Below are 15,189 nucleotides of genomic sequence, written 5' to 3'. Positions count from 1 at the left end.
AGAGGCGATATGAGGTGTGTATTATGAGTTTTGTCTCACTTGATAAAGAAATGCTGCACACAAAATACCACTACACTACATCATAAAACTTCATTATTTCCCGAGTGACTAATTAGATTTGCTTAAGTGAGCCAAATGAGAATTAAAAAGACCAACCTAACATCCTTCCCTGAGCAATGAAACCTAGTCAAGCTTTAAAGCTGACAAGATCAGATATAAGTGCACCGCCTGACGCATAACAGAGGCTTACTACATCCATCCCTGCCTGTAGAGATGTCTATTATCGGCAGTTGAGTGAAGGGAGGTTTTTTTCAAAAAAACATTGGCCCTTTATCAAATCATGCCGGAGCAAATTTCCTCTAATGTCTCTGATTGTAATGCACTTCCATTGTTGGCCAATATTAAGGCAAGGGTAGATGGAAATCTCACACTTCCTGCCTCTCTCGCAGCTGAAAGCAAGGAATTTGATTGACAAGACAGAAAGAACAAGGACAATCTGAAAAAGAACACTGCAGGAGAGGAGACTTGGCATAAAGTGTTAACAGATACTCACGTATTACATATGTTAGAAAAGGGAGATAAACCTGGGGGGAATGTGACTGCTAGACCAGAAATAAGTAGATAAGTTTCCATCTTGACACACAAAATGCACTGCAAACCCTATGGAGAACAATTACATTTTCACACCAGGGGATACATGAGAAGTCGATGTGTTCAATAATACACACAAATACCATACTCACTCACTGGGTGTGTTTTACTGGTCTATAAAACACACAACACTATTTATATTCAACTATATTGCCGACCCTATTCAAGCCATGAGTCAAAAGATCAATACAGCAGTTGATACCTTTATAAATGGGACATTAGGTAGCAGGATCTTTGACATATAGTATAAAGTGTTCCATTGATAGCAGAGGCAAAAAGGTGTTAAGAAAAATCCGCCCCACAGAAGAGAAAGCCAACTATGCATCACATGTATCGCACAGCCACAAATCAATGGATTGGAATTCTGCTTTGACCTTGAGATCTGAGGGGGAAAATGCTTCTACGGTACACCCACTTTTATCTGAATGAGTAATTACATTATGAGGACTTGAGAATTATCGAAGGATTTGCCAGTGTTGACTATGATTAATTATGGTGCCTAGAGAAGCTAATCATGGATGGGCAAACAAATGGGTGTTATTTACCAAAATTCAGAAAATGGATGGGATTGATTGGCTTGTGTTGGAGAAGTCATTTAAGGAGGAGTGCAGTTGCCAGAGATGAATACATGTATTTCTCTTCATGTGTGTCAATGCAGTGTGAGTGTCAATCAATTGCTATCATCGTTAAAAAGTAAGCATCGCTCAGTTCTACTATAGAAAAACAATGGCTGATTGATATTCATCACAGCTGTCAGCTCTGCAGTGTGAGGTTGTAATGGAAGCGGGGTGGGGGGTGGGGCTGTAACTGATTATTAATTTAAATAATCATTGACATCTAACTTTCCTTCCAGTGTACAGGCTGTTCCAGATCAGTGGCCCCTGTGGCTCTGATGTATTCTTTATTGGTGAGATGAACAAAGAGGCAATCCTGTCAACAACCAGAGTGACAGAGAGCTCCGAAGAGGTAAAGATGGAGGAAGGTGACACAACCTGACAGCCTATTCTCACTTTAACATGATTTGCTTCAGGGAGCAGATGCTGTCAAATTTGTGTTTGGTCCATCTGACTGCCCCGGCGGGACATTAAATTGCTACAAGAGCAAAGGAAGTTGAACCTAGACCATGTCTGTCTGGTATCCAATCTAATTCCATCCCAACAAACCCAATGAACCATAATACCATGAGAGCTCTGTCAGGTGGCATTTGTGGTGCCTTTTTACGTGTGGATTTAAAAACAGTAACAGGTATTGACCACAAAACGACAGTGCCAAGAAAAAAAGACGACAATAGTCACATTTCTGAAGGTTGCTCTGCAGAAATTCTAATATACACATTCAACAGGACAGGACTTTTTGTTGGCTGTGTCCAGATTAAATCCCAAGCGGATCAATATATTGTTTCTTTTAATCTTCAACGACATGCAATAAACATGTTGCAAAAGGTAGCAAAATTGCGCTCAAGGACTCTTTGAGTTAGTGAAAAGAGAATAGGAGTATATAAGTACACTTTTCAATATAATAAATGTTTTGAATAATTGGTGCCTTCTCGGTTTAGTTTATTTGTTTATTTACAAAGAATGTTGTCATATAACAACTCTTTCCCGCTTTTTCATCTTAAGTCGGTCTCAGCAGTGTTAGAGGTGTTTAAAGCAGATAGTTTTGCAAACATGAGTGTGCCGTGTACCCTTTTGTGTAAGCTGATTTATGGAAATCAAAGTTAAAATATTAAAATACTTTGAATCTGCCCATGTTTTCAGCTATAACAGTATTCTACATTAAATATCTGTCCACCGCAACATAGTGTATTCTTACAGTAATCTAGAGATACACTGTTAGATTTTTCCTTATGAAAAACACGAGAGAGACAATATTCCAGTATCTACTATTATCAGACAACTGCACTAGCTTTGCATTAACATTCATGTCCAACCTTAGGGTGTTAGCTGCATATAAATGTTTTCTCTCCACTTATGAATCCTGTTCCTATCGTCCTCCTTTGTATTCTTCTTTTGCTGTAACGCAAAATGTTTCTCTTGGGATCGATACAATGTGATCTTATCGGGTCCACTAAATGAGCTTTGTAAAGAGTTGTTACTAACTGAATGGGACAATTTACAGCTGAAAAAACAACAAGTTGTCAGTGCTCTCTTTAATGGTTTAATTTACTTTGTACATCTTTTATCCTTCTATTTCTGTACTGCAATTTTTGTCATCTGCCATTGGCTAACATTGGTCAATATATCGACCACAGCAGGGAACCATCCTTCTCATTGTTGCCATCAAAAGACACCAATATTTCTGAGGATGCTCAAAATATAGAACAATAAGTCATGCATCTCCATTCAAAGACAGGAGGAAAGATAGCACATGATGGCATTCTTAGAGAGGTTTCAGGCTATAATTCAGGGCTTTTCTGTCAAGCAGCAGGCCACACAGCCTGATCCATGCTGGTCAATATCTTCCTTTCAGCAGAGCCCAGCAGACTCTTGGCCTAACCACTGAGAGGGCCATTATTTAGAGGGGCCTTGGAGTACAATAACTGCAACTGATAGCCCTTCCTGCTGTTGCATCCTCATAAATCATTCACTGTTTACAGCTATTCAAAATGGATAGCCGGGGGAAGCTTTGCAAAATGTGGAAAAAAGAGCATACCTCACTGTAGCTGCCTCATACATTACTTCACACTTAACGAAAGAGCTGTTAAAAAGGCCCAACGTCTGCATCCTCTGTGACAGATATTATTATGACCCTGCCTAAATCACAATCAATAAGACTTGATTTGATTTGAATAACTGGCTTATTATGTGTGCATGCAGGGGCACTGCTTGTGGCCCTTGACTCTAAAAGCTGAATATCGCTGCTGCACTGCTTCCATCGCCTGTCATCCTGCAGAGAGATGTCACAAACACTCTGCCAGAGATGCCCATCTGTAATTCTGTTTATTCTGTGTTTGCACATACATGTTTCACAAGGGTTAAGAGTGTTAGCAGAGTCTGTGGGTGTTGCTTACTGCCGTATCCAGGATATATACTGATCTGTACGAGAGAGTAGCATTATAAACCTCTGCTGAATAGCAATGAGCATGGGGTCGGAGGCGTGAAGAGCGAGAGACGAGGACATGACAATAAGAGCGGTGGAATCATCAGTGTTACTCACTGTGTCTCTTGCTGTGAATGTCTGACATCACAGATTGCATTTATGTGTCTGTCACAGGACATACTCTACACTGAGGTCAAACACAAGGTTGTATTTGCATAATGTCTACAGTTTATGTCACATTATGTGCCTTTGGTGCTAGACCAGAGGCAGAAAAGACTTTGAAATATTCTGGCAGTCGTGTCCCTACACTACCCCTATTTCCTGTTTGAAAAGATTTGTATCAGATTATTCTTTTGTTGGGAGTGATTGAATAACTGCAGTTTACATTTAAAGTGCATTCATTTCTCCTCTTTCTGTATCTGTAGCCCACATGTTTAATTATAATTCTGTGTTATTTAATTAGGACATCATCCACTAAGAGATGTTGATGAAATAATGATTTAACTATAGCCATATTTAGCTATAGAGGAGAGATTCTGTGATTTCTTTAAATAAAGGACACTCATTTTGTCTACCTATATAATTTTTCCAACTAGTTAAGCAGATTGTTGATAATAGCTTTGGAATAATTGACACATTTCTTCCACTCCATATTACGTCGAACTGATTTTAATTGATTGGAGAGGAAACTAATTGGACAGGAGTAAAGAGAGGGCCACAAGTATTTTTCTTTTTTCAAACAGATGCCTCGGTTGGCTCTGTTCACAGAATATTCTCAACAATAATTGCAAAAAAAGGACTGCATTTAGAGAAGGTACAACCAGCTCTTCTTTGGGGCGTGTAAAGGGGACCTCCACACTGAGATCAAACCTTGACTGGTAAATGGACTTAATAAACAGCGCTTTGCGAAGCAGAACAAAGGCAGATACAAAAGAGCAGGTCCAGAATATTTGAATACTGTCACATTATTAAGATAGACTTGTAAATCTCTGCTGTAATTACAGTTTCCACATTATGCCATGAACAAAAATGGATTGGTACCTTTGAAGAGCAAACAAAGGGGAATTTGCTTTCACGTATTGCCATGTTTTAAAAAATGTACTTTGTTGAAGATCAAACGGCAAGCAGGATGTCATAATTTGGTATCTAAAGAACTATAACAATACAATTCAAAACCACACTACTGGGAGAAATAAGACATTGAGTACAATTAAAAAAGTTTGGGACGGTAACTCCTTTTGTGCTTGTGGCTGGGGTATACCTATAGACTGTATGTATGAAGGGGTATACCGAGGACCGAGTAAACATGAACTGGATCTGAAAATGAGCCGGATAAAGATGGAGATAGGATATGCGGTGCAACAGAAGATGAGGCAAATATAGAGTAGAAGTAGAAGCAGACAATTCTCAGGACATACAACACAGAGTAAAAGCAGCTGAATAGAACAGGAAATCATTATCTGACCTATAACAGCTTGAGAGTGACCTGCACTGTATCCTCCCTGTATCTACTATAATTGGCTTTGCATAACATAAATAATAAAAAAGGTACATCATCCTATGTTTGACGGTAATGATAACACAATCATTGAAAAATACTAACTGAACGTGGAACGGTCTTTTCTACAGGTCTTTTTTGGAACAAGTACTCTATTATCTAATTTCATCCTAATCTAAGGGATTTATTGATGCTGCAATTATAGTTTCTCTTCTTGTGTTCAATTCTCTGCGATATTTTCTTCTGCTTGTCTCATCATGTAATCCTCTTATGAGTGTTTACTCCGCTGCTGAGTTACAGTAAGCAAAAGCCCTCTGTTTTCTCACTGTTTAATAGGGCACATCCCCTGAAGAACACACTGAACACTTTCTCACACTTAAAAGATACCGATATGAAAACACAGGGATTCTAATGAGAACAGGATTCAGCTATCAAGTGCTTGACACTGTTGTAGTGGTGGGGCACTAGCACAAGAAAACTGACAACACTGCTTGAGGGAATGCAGTAAATAAAATAAATTACAAGTATGAAATTACTCAAAGCTGAGAAAAGCTGTTTTCTTAAAAATGCAAAATAGGAACACAAAAAGAAGCAAGTATTGGAATAGTTTAAAGCAATTATGTGTGCAAATGTGTTTTTTAGCTATTATCTCAAATCTCAGGTTCCCATGTTGGATCCTAGAGGAATCCCAACAGGGCTCGTTTTTAAGTTCAAACTGACAAAAGGTGTAATCACATAAATATCCAGCATCAACACATTTTAAAGAGAAGAAATGCGACTTGAAAACACTGTGAACTATTGGCGTTTTGAATATACACGTGTTTTACCTTTGTGAGTCCAGCAGTTCCCTGGGTCTGATGATGGCTTTTACCAGGGCGTCGGGCCGTACCACCTTCTGAGGCGACGTCTTGGGGCTGGAGTCCGACTCTCCGCTCTCCTCGTCCCCCATGGCTTTAACATAGCTGCTGCTCCGCATCCGACGACAAGGGATCTCGTCATCCTTCCCGCCGCCAGGGTAACCTCCCCAGTCATCCTGGGGCACCTGAGTGGCATTGGGATAGTAAATAATCAATGTATGAATATCAACATTTTTTGGCCACTTGGGGGCAGTAGAAGAAGCTCTAAACACAACATTGCATATTATCACTGTATAGAATTGTTATTGTTGACATGGTAGCAAACATGAGAGTGCTTGATGATGTAAAAACAACACTTTCCACTATCCCTAAATGGAACTCTCTGATTATGTAGCTTCTACATGTTTGGAGCTGAGCAGGTAGAGTTTACAGTTTTGTAATATTTGTGTAGGGCTGGGTATGCATTAATTAATTAATGCCAACGATTATTTTATTGCACATTAACACATTTTTTGGGGGGATATTTCAAAAGTCCATAGGTCACTGGCTCTGAATAGACATCGAGACAAACCATGGGTCACAGGAGGGGTGGGACGTTAGGATGAGCTACCGATTGTGATTAATCATAGAATATCATGCAATCAATCACGGGGAAAAAAATGACGCAAAAATGTTCGCTTCGTTTTTTTCTTCCTAAAATAATATCTGATAAATGGTCATTGAGGGTATTACGTCTTTAAGTACATTATATTCCCACCTCTGCATTGCAAGGGCACAACGGCCTTGCAATCTATAATCGTATTATAAAATAACTGAGATTCTCTTAACTCTGAGAGGACCATATTAATCTAAATAAACCAATATTAAATTAAATTACACAGGACAATTTTCATGATGAGTCCCAACACATTAAAACTTTCACACCACTTTCATTTCAGCCTCTGAGGACCAAGCCCTTTTTTATATGTTCGGCTCGCCTGGGATTATTTTCTAAAAATGTTATTAAAACATGAACCCTGTGCTGCATAATCAAGTAATGCTTCTTTTTAGTTGGCCAGGTTACAAAATGCGGAAAAACCTCGACTTAAAACGGTGTTGAGCCGGGCTGGGCTGTTTTTTTAATAATTACTAGTAAAATACGCCTTGGAAATGGAAGAGAAGAAACTATCTTTGCTCAACTTAACCTAGCTAATGCACATGGAAACCTGTCATCAAAACAAGCCAGGCAGTTTGCATGCTGCAATTTTCATCCACTCGTTAAACAAGGTAATTGAGTATCCAGACGTCAGCATCACCATTATCCCATTCAAAGTGAGAACACAGTGTCTCACTTGCACATTAATACAGGGAATATTTCACACCGCACGCGCAGCTGTCCTGAATGTTGGATCTGGAGCGAACATGGCGACAAACATCATCCTGCACACAGGCTCTCTGCAGTGGTAAGTGATAGTCAATGCACTTTGAGATTAGTCCTGCAAGCCTTGCTCAGACAAGCAATTTTTTTTAAAGAATCCATTTAAAGCAGAGCACATGTTACTGGTATAATAATGCAGAACATTTCTGAACACACATCATGCGGAGCCAAATTATGCTCTGAATCATGTTCTTGGCGTGAAAGAAAAATGAGACTTCATTATGGTACATGCCATTACACAGCCTGCTTCAATGTTATTACATTCCTTCTGTATTAGAGATGGTGGTCTGGCTTATGAAAATCTGCGGGGCTACCTTCACAAAGTCACTGTAATGAACTGATGATGATTGTTCGGGAACTCATTTTACAACTCTCCTTTTCTCTCTCTCTTACACGCTCTCTCATTTTGCTGAAGTTAAACAGTACAACATGGTTTGATATTTGGAGTCTCAGCCTCTTCTACGAACACATACTGTAGATAATGCGAAACAACGCTCAGAGAAACAATGCTCAGAGACCTTCTGAAGATATACAAAAGCACAAAGCTCTCGCCTCTCTTCCTCTGTTTTTATATTTTCCTTTAAATGTACCTTGCGGCAATCAGCTGACTATGCGTGGTCAGAAGCTTTAGCCACATTTACATAGTCACTGATTTGGACTCAGAAATTTGTCAGTAATCATTCAATTCTATGCGGGAGTAAAATAATTCTCTGACACTGTATGCATCCTCCATACATTAAATCAGACTAAGGTCCCTATTTAACTTTAAAGTAACACTTTTCCAGAGTTGCACCCCAGAATACATATAAATACCTCCTCACCACTATAAATGATTCTCATATTATACTATGGTGTGTATAACGCAAGTCTTTGTCTCAAAACTGTATTGAATTTGAAATAGTTGACCAATACTCGACAGTGGAAAAATGGGTTTGACTCTTTGATTCAACATTAACCAGGTTTAAATCCAACCTGCAGGAAAGATACTATTTTATCTAAAATATCTTGTCATAATTATGCACACAACACTCAAATATCCCTTACTATAAACCCAGAGGATAGTGGACCATTACACCTATACAGGACAAATCATCAATTGGATGTACCAATGTTTTCTGCAATTAAATAAGATGCCAGAAAAGAATGATCCAAAGTCAGTGCTCACCTCAATGTTTGAAACCTTTAACAGTGTCACAAATCGTGTTGTTCTTAAGTCTGGGCTAAATTTTAACAAGCACATAAATATGATTGTAAAATAAGCCTACTACCTTCTCATATAATAGCTAGACCTAAAAAAAAAATCAACCTTTAACAATCATGCATTTGTCTTTAGTTAACTTGATAAATGGCAACAGTGTCCTTCATAATCCAATCAGTTCACTTGGGATTTTCCTAGAAGCTGCTGCCCGGGTCCTTACCAAAACCAAGAGGGTAGAACACATCATATCAGTCCTCAGAGGCTGACACTGGCTTCCTGCTTTGGGGACACAATACATGTTTGTTATCCTGCTCTGTTAACAGCCACCCAGAGCTCTTAGATCATCTGGGAAAGGGTCGTTTATTCTCCCCAGGGTCAGAACCAAACATGCGGAAGCAGCTTTCAGTCTTTTAGCCGCGCATATCTGCAAAAAGCTTTAGGAATACATGAGGTCTGCTCAAACCCTTTTTAATTGTCTGTTTACCTCTGCCTTTCTCAAATGTATTTAAAGATGTCTTAATATCATTACATCTGCACCTCTTGACTCTTTAAATCTACTGTACTTATCATTATTATTTGTTTTGTCTGAAATGAGCCATATAATTAAAACGTACCTTACTGATTCTATGTTTTCTGAAAACATTCCGTGGCCAGTGACTAACTCACTGCTCAGACTTTTACAATGAAGTGGGTGGCAGCCGTTGGAAATGTCAGGAGGTGATAGCCTGCCTCAAAATGTCAGTAAAGCATCAGACCCTCATCCTTTTCTGATGCAAATGTCTTCGACAGAAACGCGATTATTATTCAAAGACAAACTAAACCAGACATTATCCATTCCAACACTGCGCTTTGGGGAATAAAAACAACCCTTATTATGTGATTAAAGCACGAAAAGCAGCTGGGATTCTTAAAAGAAAATGTCCATAAAATTAAACCATTCAGACTTGTCGAGGCAAAATGTATTCCCCCTGACACTAATTTTACTAACCTCTTGCATCAAAGAACCCCCACCTACGTTAACTGCACTAACACATGTCACATCAAATCAAAACACTTTGAGTAATTGATCAATTATGGCTTTATTACAACCGTCTCTGTTAATCATAGGGAATAATGGGTCAAAGCAGCCTTTGACTCTTCTGTTTCATCTATGTTGTGACGTTAGTGTGTGTGTGTGTGTGTGTGTGTGTGTGTGTGTGTGTGTGGGGGGGGGGGGGGGGGCATGATTGATGGGGATTATGGTGTGTCCTCTAGGCTTGTGAAGCCGGGTAGTACATTTCACGACAAAGCTGTGGTTGAACATCATGAAAAAAGGTATGAAAGATAAAAAATGCACATCACAGAAGCACAGCCATGCAAAAATAGAAACGCAGGACTTTAGAAAAACATTAGCTAACTGCGATACCCTCTAACCAAAAATGCACAGACATGAAAGAGCACACACTCCCAAACAGACACACTCCAACGCACTCTGATAAAAGTGATTCATCTCCCCTCCAAAGACAAGGATGCACCAGCTACCGAATGAAGTCAATGGGTTAATTAAGTCTTGGAGGGGTTTGATATTTTTAGACATCTAATTAATGAACAGAACGCTAGAGGACAGGCGCAAGCTGTGGTGAGATTTGTTTAATTTGGATTCACTGATAAACTGGATAGATTGCAGGGTGTCTCCCCGCACTGATAAAGAAACAGGCCGGGCAGCAGCACGCTCGTATTGATTGATGTGAAAACACACAGCGTCCCAGCATCCTTAATGGAGTTGAAATATGGACGCTTGTCATCATGGACGCTCACCTTGACCCAGAGTACCTACACTGCAAAGACATTCAGAAGAAGATTCAGAGGTGAATGTGCATCCACAAACCTGCTGCCATGTGCAGTCATTCTGTGTTCATGATAAATGTGCCAGATCCTGTTCTATTCAAGGCCTTCGCGAAGATGAGCTGAAGTTAGTGGGAGCCGTGTGAAGTTTCACAGCTCAAGTGTGAAGATCCATATTTAAAGGTGTATTATGGCAATCAAAGAACTTTTAATTCCTTTAATTAATAATGCTCATTGAAGTACAGACAAGGAAATTATTTTTTCACATGCTAAATTTGGCTTTTTTGAAAAGTTACTGTAGTGTGGTGTATATGTTTGTGTGCATGTAAATGGTCTGCAAAGGCTAAAATCCCAAAGTCCATCCAGAGGGAGTTTCTCACCCACACACTTCCTGAAAGCCTTCTATTGGACTCCTTTGTGTCTTCCATGACATAGTGACATCACTGTGTGACATTCATGCTATGTTAATGACTAGCGCTACAGCGCATTGTATGTGCGGTTGACCGAACACAACAGAGCCGACCCACCAACCAATCAGAGCACACTGGGCTCTGGTTTCAGACAGAGGGTTAAAAGAGGTGGTATGAGAAAAATAAAGACCTTTTTGAACATTAACGCATTCAAACATGTCACAGTAGAGGCAAAAAACCCAACCTATGAACCTGAAAATGAGCAAAATAGGGTCCTTCAAAAGAACATCTGCTTACACATACTGTCCCTCCAAGATGGTTTTAGCAATTCAACCCAGTTATTAACATTGGTGAAATGTCTCACATGCACCTCGTAGCAGGATTATGCAGACCTTGGCATTTTAGCCGTCTACCTTCACTTTCAGTGCTTTGATCGTTGCCTCTGTAGGAGGTCACAGGTAGTACGGTGTTTGTGTTTGTGTGTGTGTGTGTCTGTGTGTGTGTGTGTGTGTGTGTGTGTGTGTGTGTGTGTGTGTGTGTGTGTGTGTGTGTGTGTGTGTGTGTGTGTGTGTGTGTGTGTACTGCCTAGGCAAGCCTCAGCCAATGCTCCTGCAGTGCAGCAGTGCATTTCATTGATTAACTCTGCAGCTCTATCTATACACAGCTCCTCTCCCACTAAGAAACATAAGTCACTGCCATTGAGTTTCAAAATAGAGCGGAGCGAGGGAGACAGAGAGAGAAAGAGCAATGGAGATAGGGAGAGGGGGGGGTAGAATTGTGGAGAAATGAGGAGAAATGACTGAGAGAGAGAGGAAGGAATAGAGAGATTTAGAGAGCTCTTAATGGTTCAATCATTGGTAATCCCACCTAGCAGCCCCTCATTTCCTCCCACAAGATTGCATGGGTACGCAATGTGTGTGTGTGTGTGTGTGTGTGTGTGTGTGTGTGTGTGTGTGTGTGTGTGTGTGTGTGTGTGTGTGTGTGTGTGTGTGTGTGTGTGTGTGTGTGGAGCTGGTGCTGTTTTCCTTTTTTCTTCCTAGACCAATGTTACCCTACCTGACTCTACGGAACACTTACTAGCAACTCTTCTTCTGTCGTCCCACGCTTTCACACATATACACCCACACATGCATCATTTTGTGTTTGTTTATTTAAACACATTTTCTGTTATTATATGTGAGCATGGAGGTGGAAATACACCCACTCATGGATGAATAGAAAAAAGGAACCTTGTGTTAAGGAACTATTTGATAAAAATCCTTGTACATTTAATTCTCAAATAACGGGGCCAACATTTCTCCGACTGTTTGCTTCCAGTACTGCTAACCCACGAGTGAAAGTCAGAGTGATAATCATAACCAATCCTGTAATGCTCTTTCCAGTGGGTGCATCGACTGGATATTGCTGGGAAATGTAATGTTGTGCATAAAGACAGAGGGGAGATAATATAACTTTGGGTACTTACCATAACTTTTGTTCTTGCATAACAGAGTGAGGTGTTTCACTATAGGAATCAAAGCAACTAATGTCTGTGAAAAGGTTGAAAATGTGTCAATTGGTTCAAAAGTATTATCATTAAATGTTCATTTTATTTAATGAGATGGTGCATCATTTTCATTTTGTCCCTAAAATCAATGAACATCGTGATTAATGATTGTAATCTCAATTTTAATTAAAAATATATGTGTTGGCCAAAATCATGCAGCCCTAGAGGTGAAACAACCAATAGAAGAATTGTACTTCAAAGACCAAAACAATAATAATCAGGGATGCCTATTTACTGTAACACCTTGACATTCTCCAAAATGTACTACTCAGATGTTAATATATGTCCAGAAAAGAACACAACATGGCTTTAACTGTTATGTTAAAATACTTCTCGACAAGAAAAGGTTACTAAAGCAGAACATAGTATTAAACCTAGATCAAAATATATTGATTTGGCCTGAGCGATAAAGTTAAAGCCATGACAAAGACACAATTAAATAGTTGCATCCTGACAACCTTGTATAATCAAACAAAACTTAGTTTTAGAACACAAATATCAGCAGATGCTCCCCCACAGGGTAGTAATCTCAAAGCCACACTTCACCTCAGGCAAAAGAGATCAGTCACATTTATCTACAAACTGCCACCTGATCCCGGGGTTCCTGGGACAAGCATCTTCATAAGCACTGGGTCATGGCCTGATAGCTATCTGGGAAGCCCTTAATAGAAAGTTAGGGAACCCCTGTGTGTGTTGATGGTGTTACTGTAGCTTTCAGTCACAGTGCCAGTTTTGTTTCTGCTGCTTTGCACTTCCCTTTTGTAATTTAATCAGCAGCCTTTCTGCCTCTCAAGCTCCACCTTTGGCAAGCCAACATGGCAATTAATTGGCTTATTAAATCCCTTCGCAATGCCCTATCAGCAAAACTATCAAAGACTAATCCTCCCTTTGTACTACAGTACTGTACGCAGCCAGAGAACAGAGCAGTGGACTTAATCAGGGCTAAAAGTTGTCAGTAAGACAAAGTTATTGTGCTGTAAAGTTATGGGCTGGGTGCAAGGAAGGTGGGGGAGGCATGGATTACAGCCTTTGCTGCAGTCCAGGTGAATTTTAATACCTCATTTGAAATGCGTGGGTGTGAGAGAGCGCAAACCCTACTTCTATTTTCACAAATTGCTGAATTTGTAATTCAACCAGGTGAGCCTTTTTGCCCACAACTTAATCTTGGGCCATTATCACCTCCACTTGTGAATATCAAGCTTCTGAAAACTCTGTGTGTTTGCAGGTGTGTTTTCTTTTGGGGGGGGGCTGGCTAATTGGGGCTAATTTGTGAAATGACCTAACCAGAGAAAGAGAGCGATAGCTTGTGCCAAGCCTGATCCCGCAACATTTCTCATTTTAGAGAAAGAGCAGCTATTTTCAATCCATCTCTGTCTGCCCAAATGTCCAGCTAATCGATCTCTCATACAAACACATGTGCTATTTCGCTCAAACCCACCAACACACACACCTGATGCATGCACACAGATTAACATGTGAATCCATCAGCGAGTCAACTCATGCATCTCTTTCAGTTTCCTGTCTCATACTTCTTCTAACACTACAGACGTTTTTCATCCCTCTGTCATCAACCAAGGACGCAAAGAAGGTGATAGCACATCATCAAACCATCTGGCGTGCGATAAATAGAAGAAAAAAACCCACGCTCACACCACAGACAGAGAGTCAGTACTGACACTAGACTCCTAGGAGGCAGTGGATGTTGTTACAGTGCAGACAGTTTTGGGTAATCCAAATTCAGCAGCAGCAGGAAGTGAAAACTTCTCAATGTGACCCCTCGTGTGTGCGAGGTATCATTCCAGACTATTGTCTCTCTCTCTCTGCCTGACTGCCCCTGGTGATGAGCATCAACAGTAGCCACAGGGAGCATAAACAGCCATCTCGTTTATTCCCCTCCGCTTCCTGGAGTATTTTAATGCATCCACAGAGGCACAGACTTGGGCGGCATGCATCTTCAACTTTCTCTCCTTTGGAACATCTCCCTGAGAGGGCATTTATTCTCCTCCGGGGAGGGAAGATGTGTCACCCTGCACGAATTGGATTGATAACGCTGGGCTATATATAGCCCTGCGGCAGGAAGGAGGATATTTTTAGAAATGTTTATAGTGCCTCGCCTTGGACACTTCAGCTGAATGACCAAATGGAAGTCAGAAAGGTGTGGGTGGGTACTAAATACTGCGACTCTCTCATTGAGAGATTACTGCACTTAGTAGGATTGTACAAAATGTGGTGGATTCCTGTCTAGCTCCAAATGATCATCTGTTCTGTTCAAAAATAATCTAGTCAAAATTAGTACTCTAAAACATTTTCAGTTGACAGATGCTTAGATTGAGTGGTTTCTTTGCCTCTTTTGGCTGATTTGAGTAATGTATTGGCTTTCTGTTTACAACAGTCTCTAATCCATACAACACATTCTGTGTTTAGAGTGCTGAGTATTTTAGTCTCCTCTCCAGCTGAAGTGCTCATTTTATTTTGGCTTCAGGCAGTGCTTATGCGATGCTATCAGATATCACATTGTTGTAAATTGAGCAGCGTTGTTACAGAATCTATTTTTCCTTGCTTTTGGAATTTTGCATTTTTCTTCCTTTTCATATACCCTCCAGCATGCATATCAAACCTGGGAGATGCTTCTTTGTAAAGTGCTGACTCACTCTAAATTGATCTCCAGGGTGCTATGGGGTCTCCTGCAGAGCTGATCAAGGGTAGGAGCTAAATGATGCCCTTTTCTCAGGCCTGAAACGTATGCAAA

The 15,189-nt window shown here is 40.2% G+C and overlaps 1 protein-coding gene across 1 annotated transcript in view; it reads right to left on the bottom strand.

Moving 5' to 3' along the window:
* Positions 1–15,189, bottom strand: part of dlgap2a (discs, large (Drosophila) homolog-associated protein 2a) — a 146,373-nt gene that overhangs the window by 27,116 nt on the left and 104,068 nt on the right. The window contains exon 5 of the mRNA XM_063909258.1: positions 6,016–6,230. Within this exon, the coding sequence (XP_063765328.1) occupies positions 6,016–6,230 (215 nt within the window). The remainder of the gene's footprint in view (positions 1–6,015; positions 6,231–15,189) is intronic.

This window comes from Eleginops maclovinus, chromosome 19 (assembly GCF_036324505.1).
Source record: "Eleginops maclovinus isolate JMC-PN-2008 ecotype Puerto Natales chromosome 19, JC_Emac_rtc_rv5, whole genome shotgun sequence".
Classification (NCBI taxonomy): Eukaryota; Metazoa; Chordata; class Actinopteri; order Perciformes; family Eleginopidae; genus Eleginops; species Eleginops maclovinus.
The sequence above is the reverse complement of the archived record's forward strand: the minus strand, read 5'-3'. Positions and strand labels throughout refer to the sequence as shown.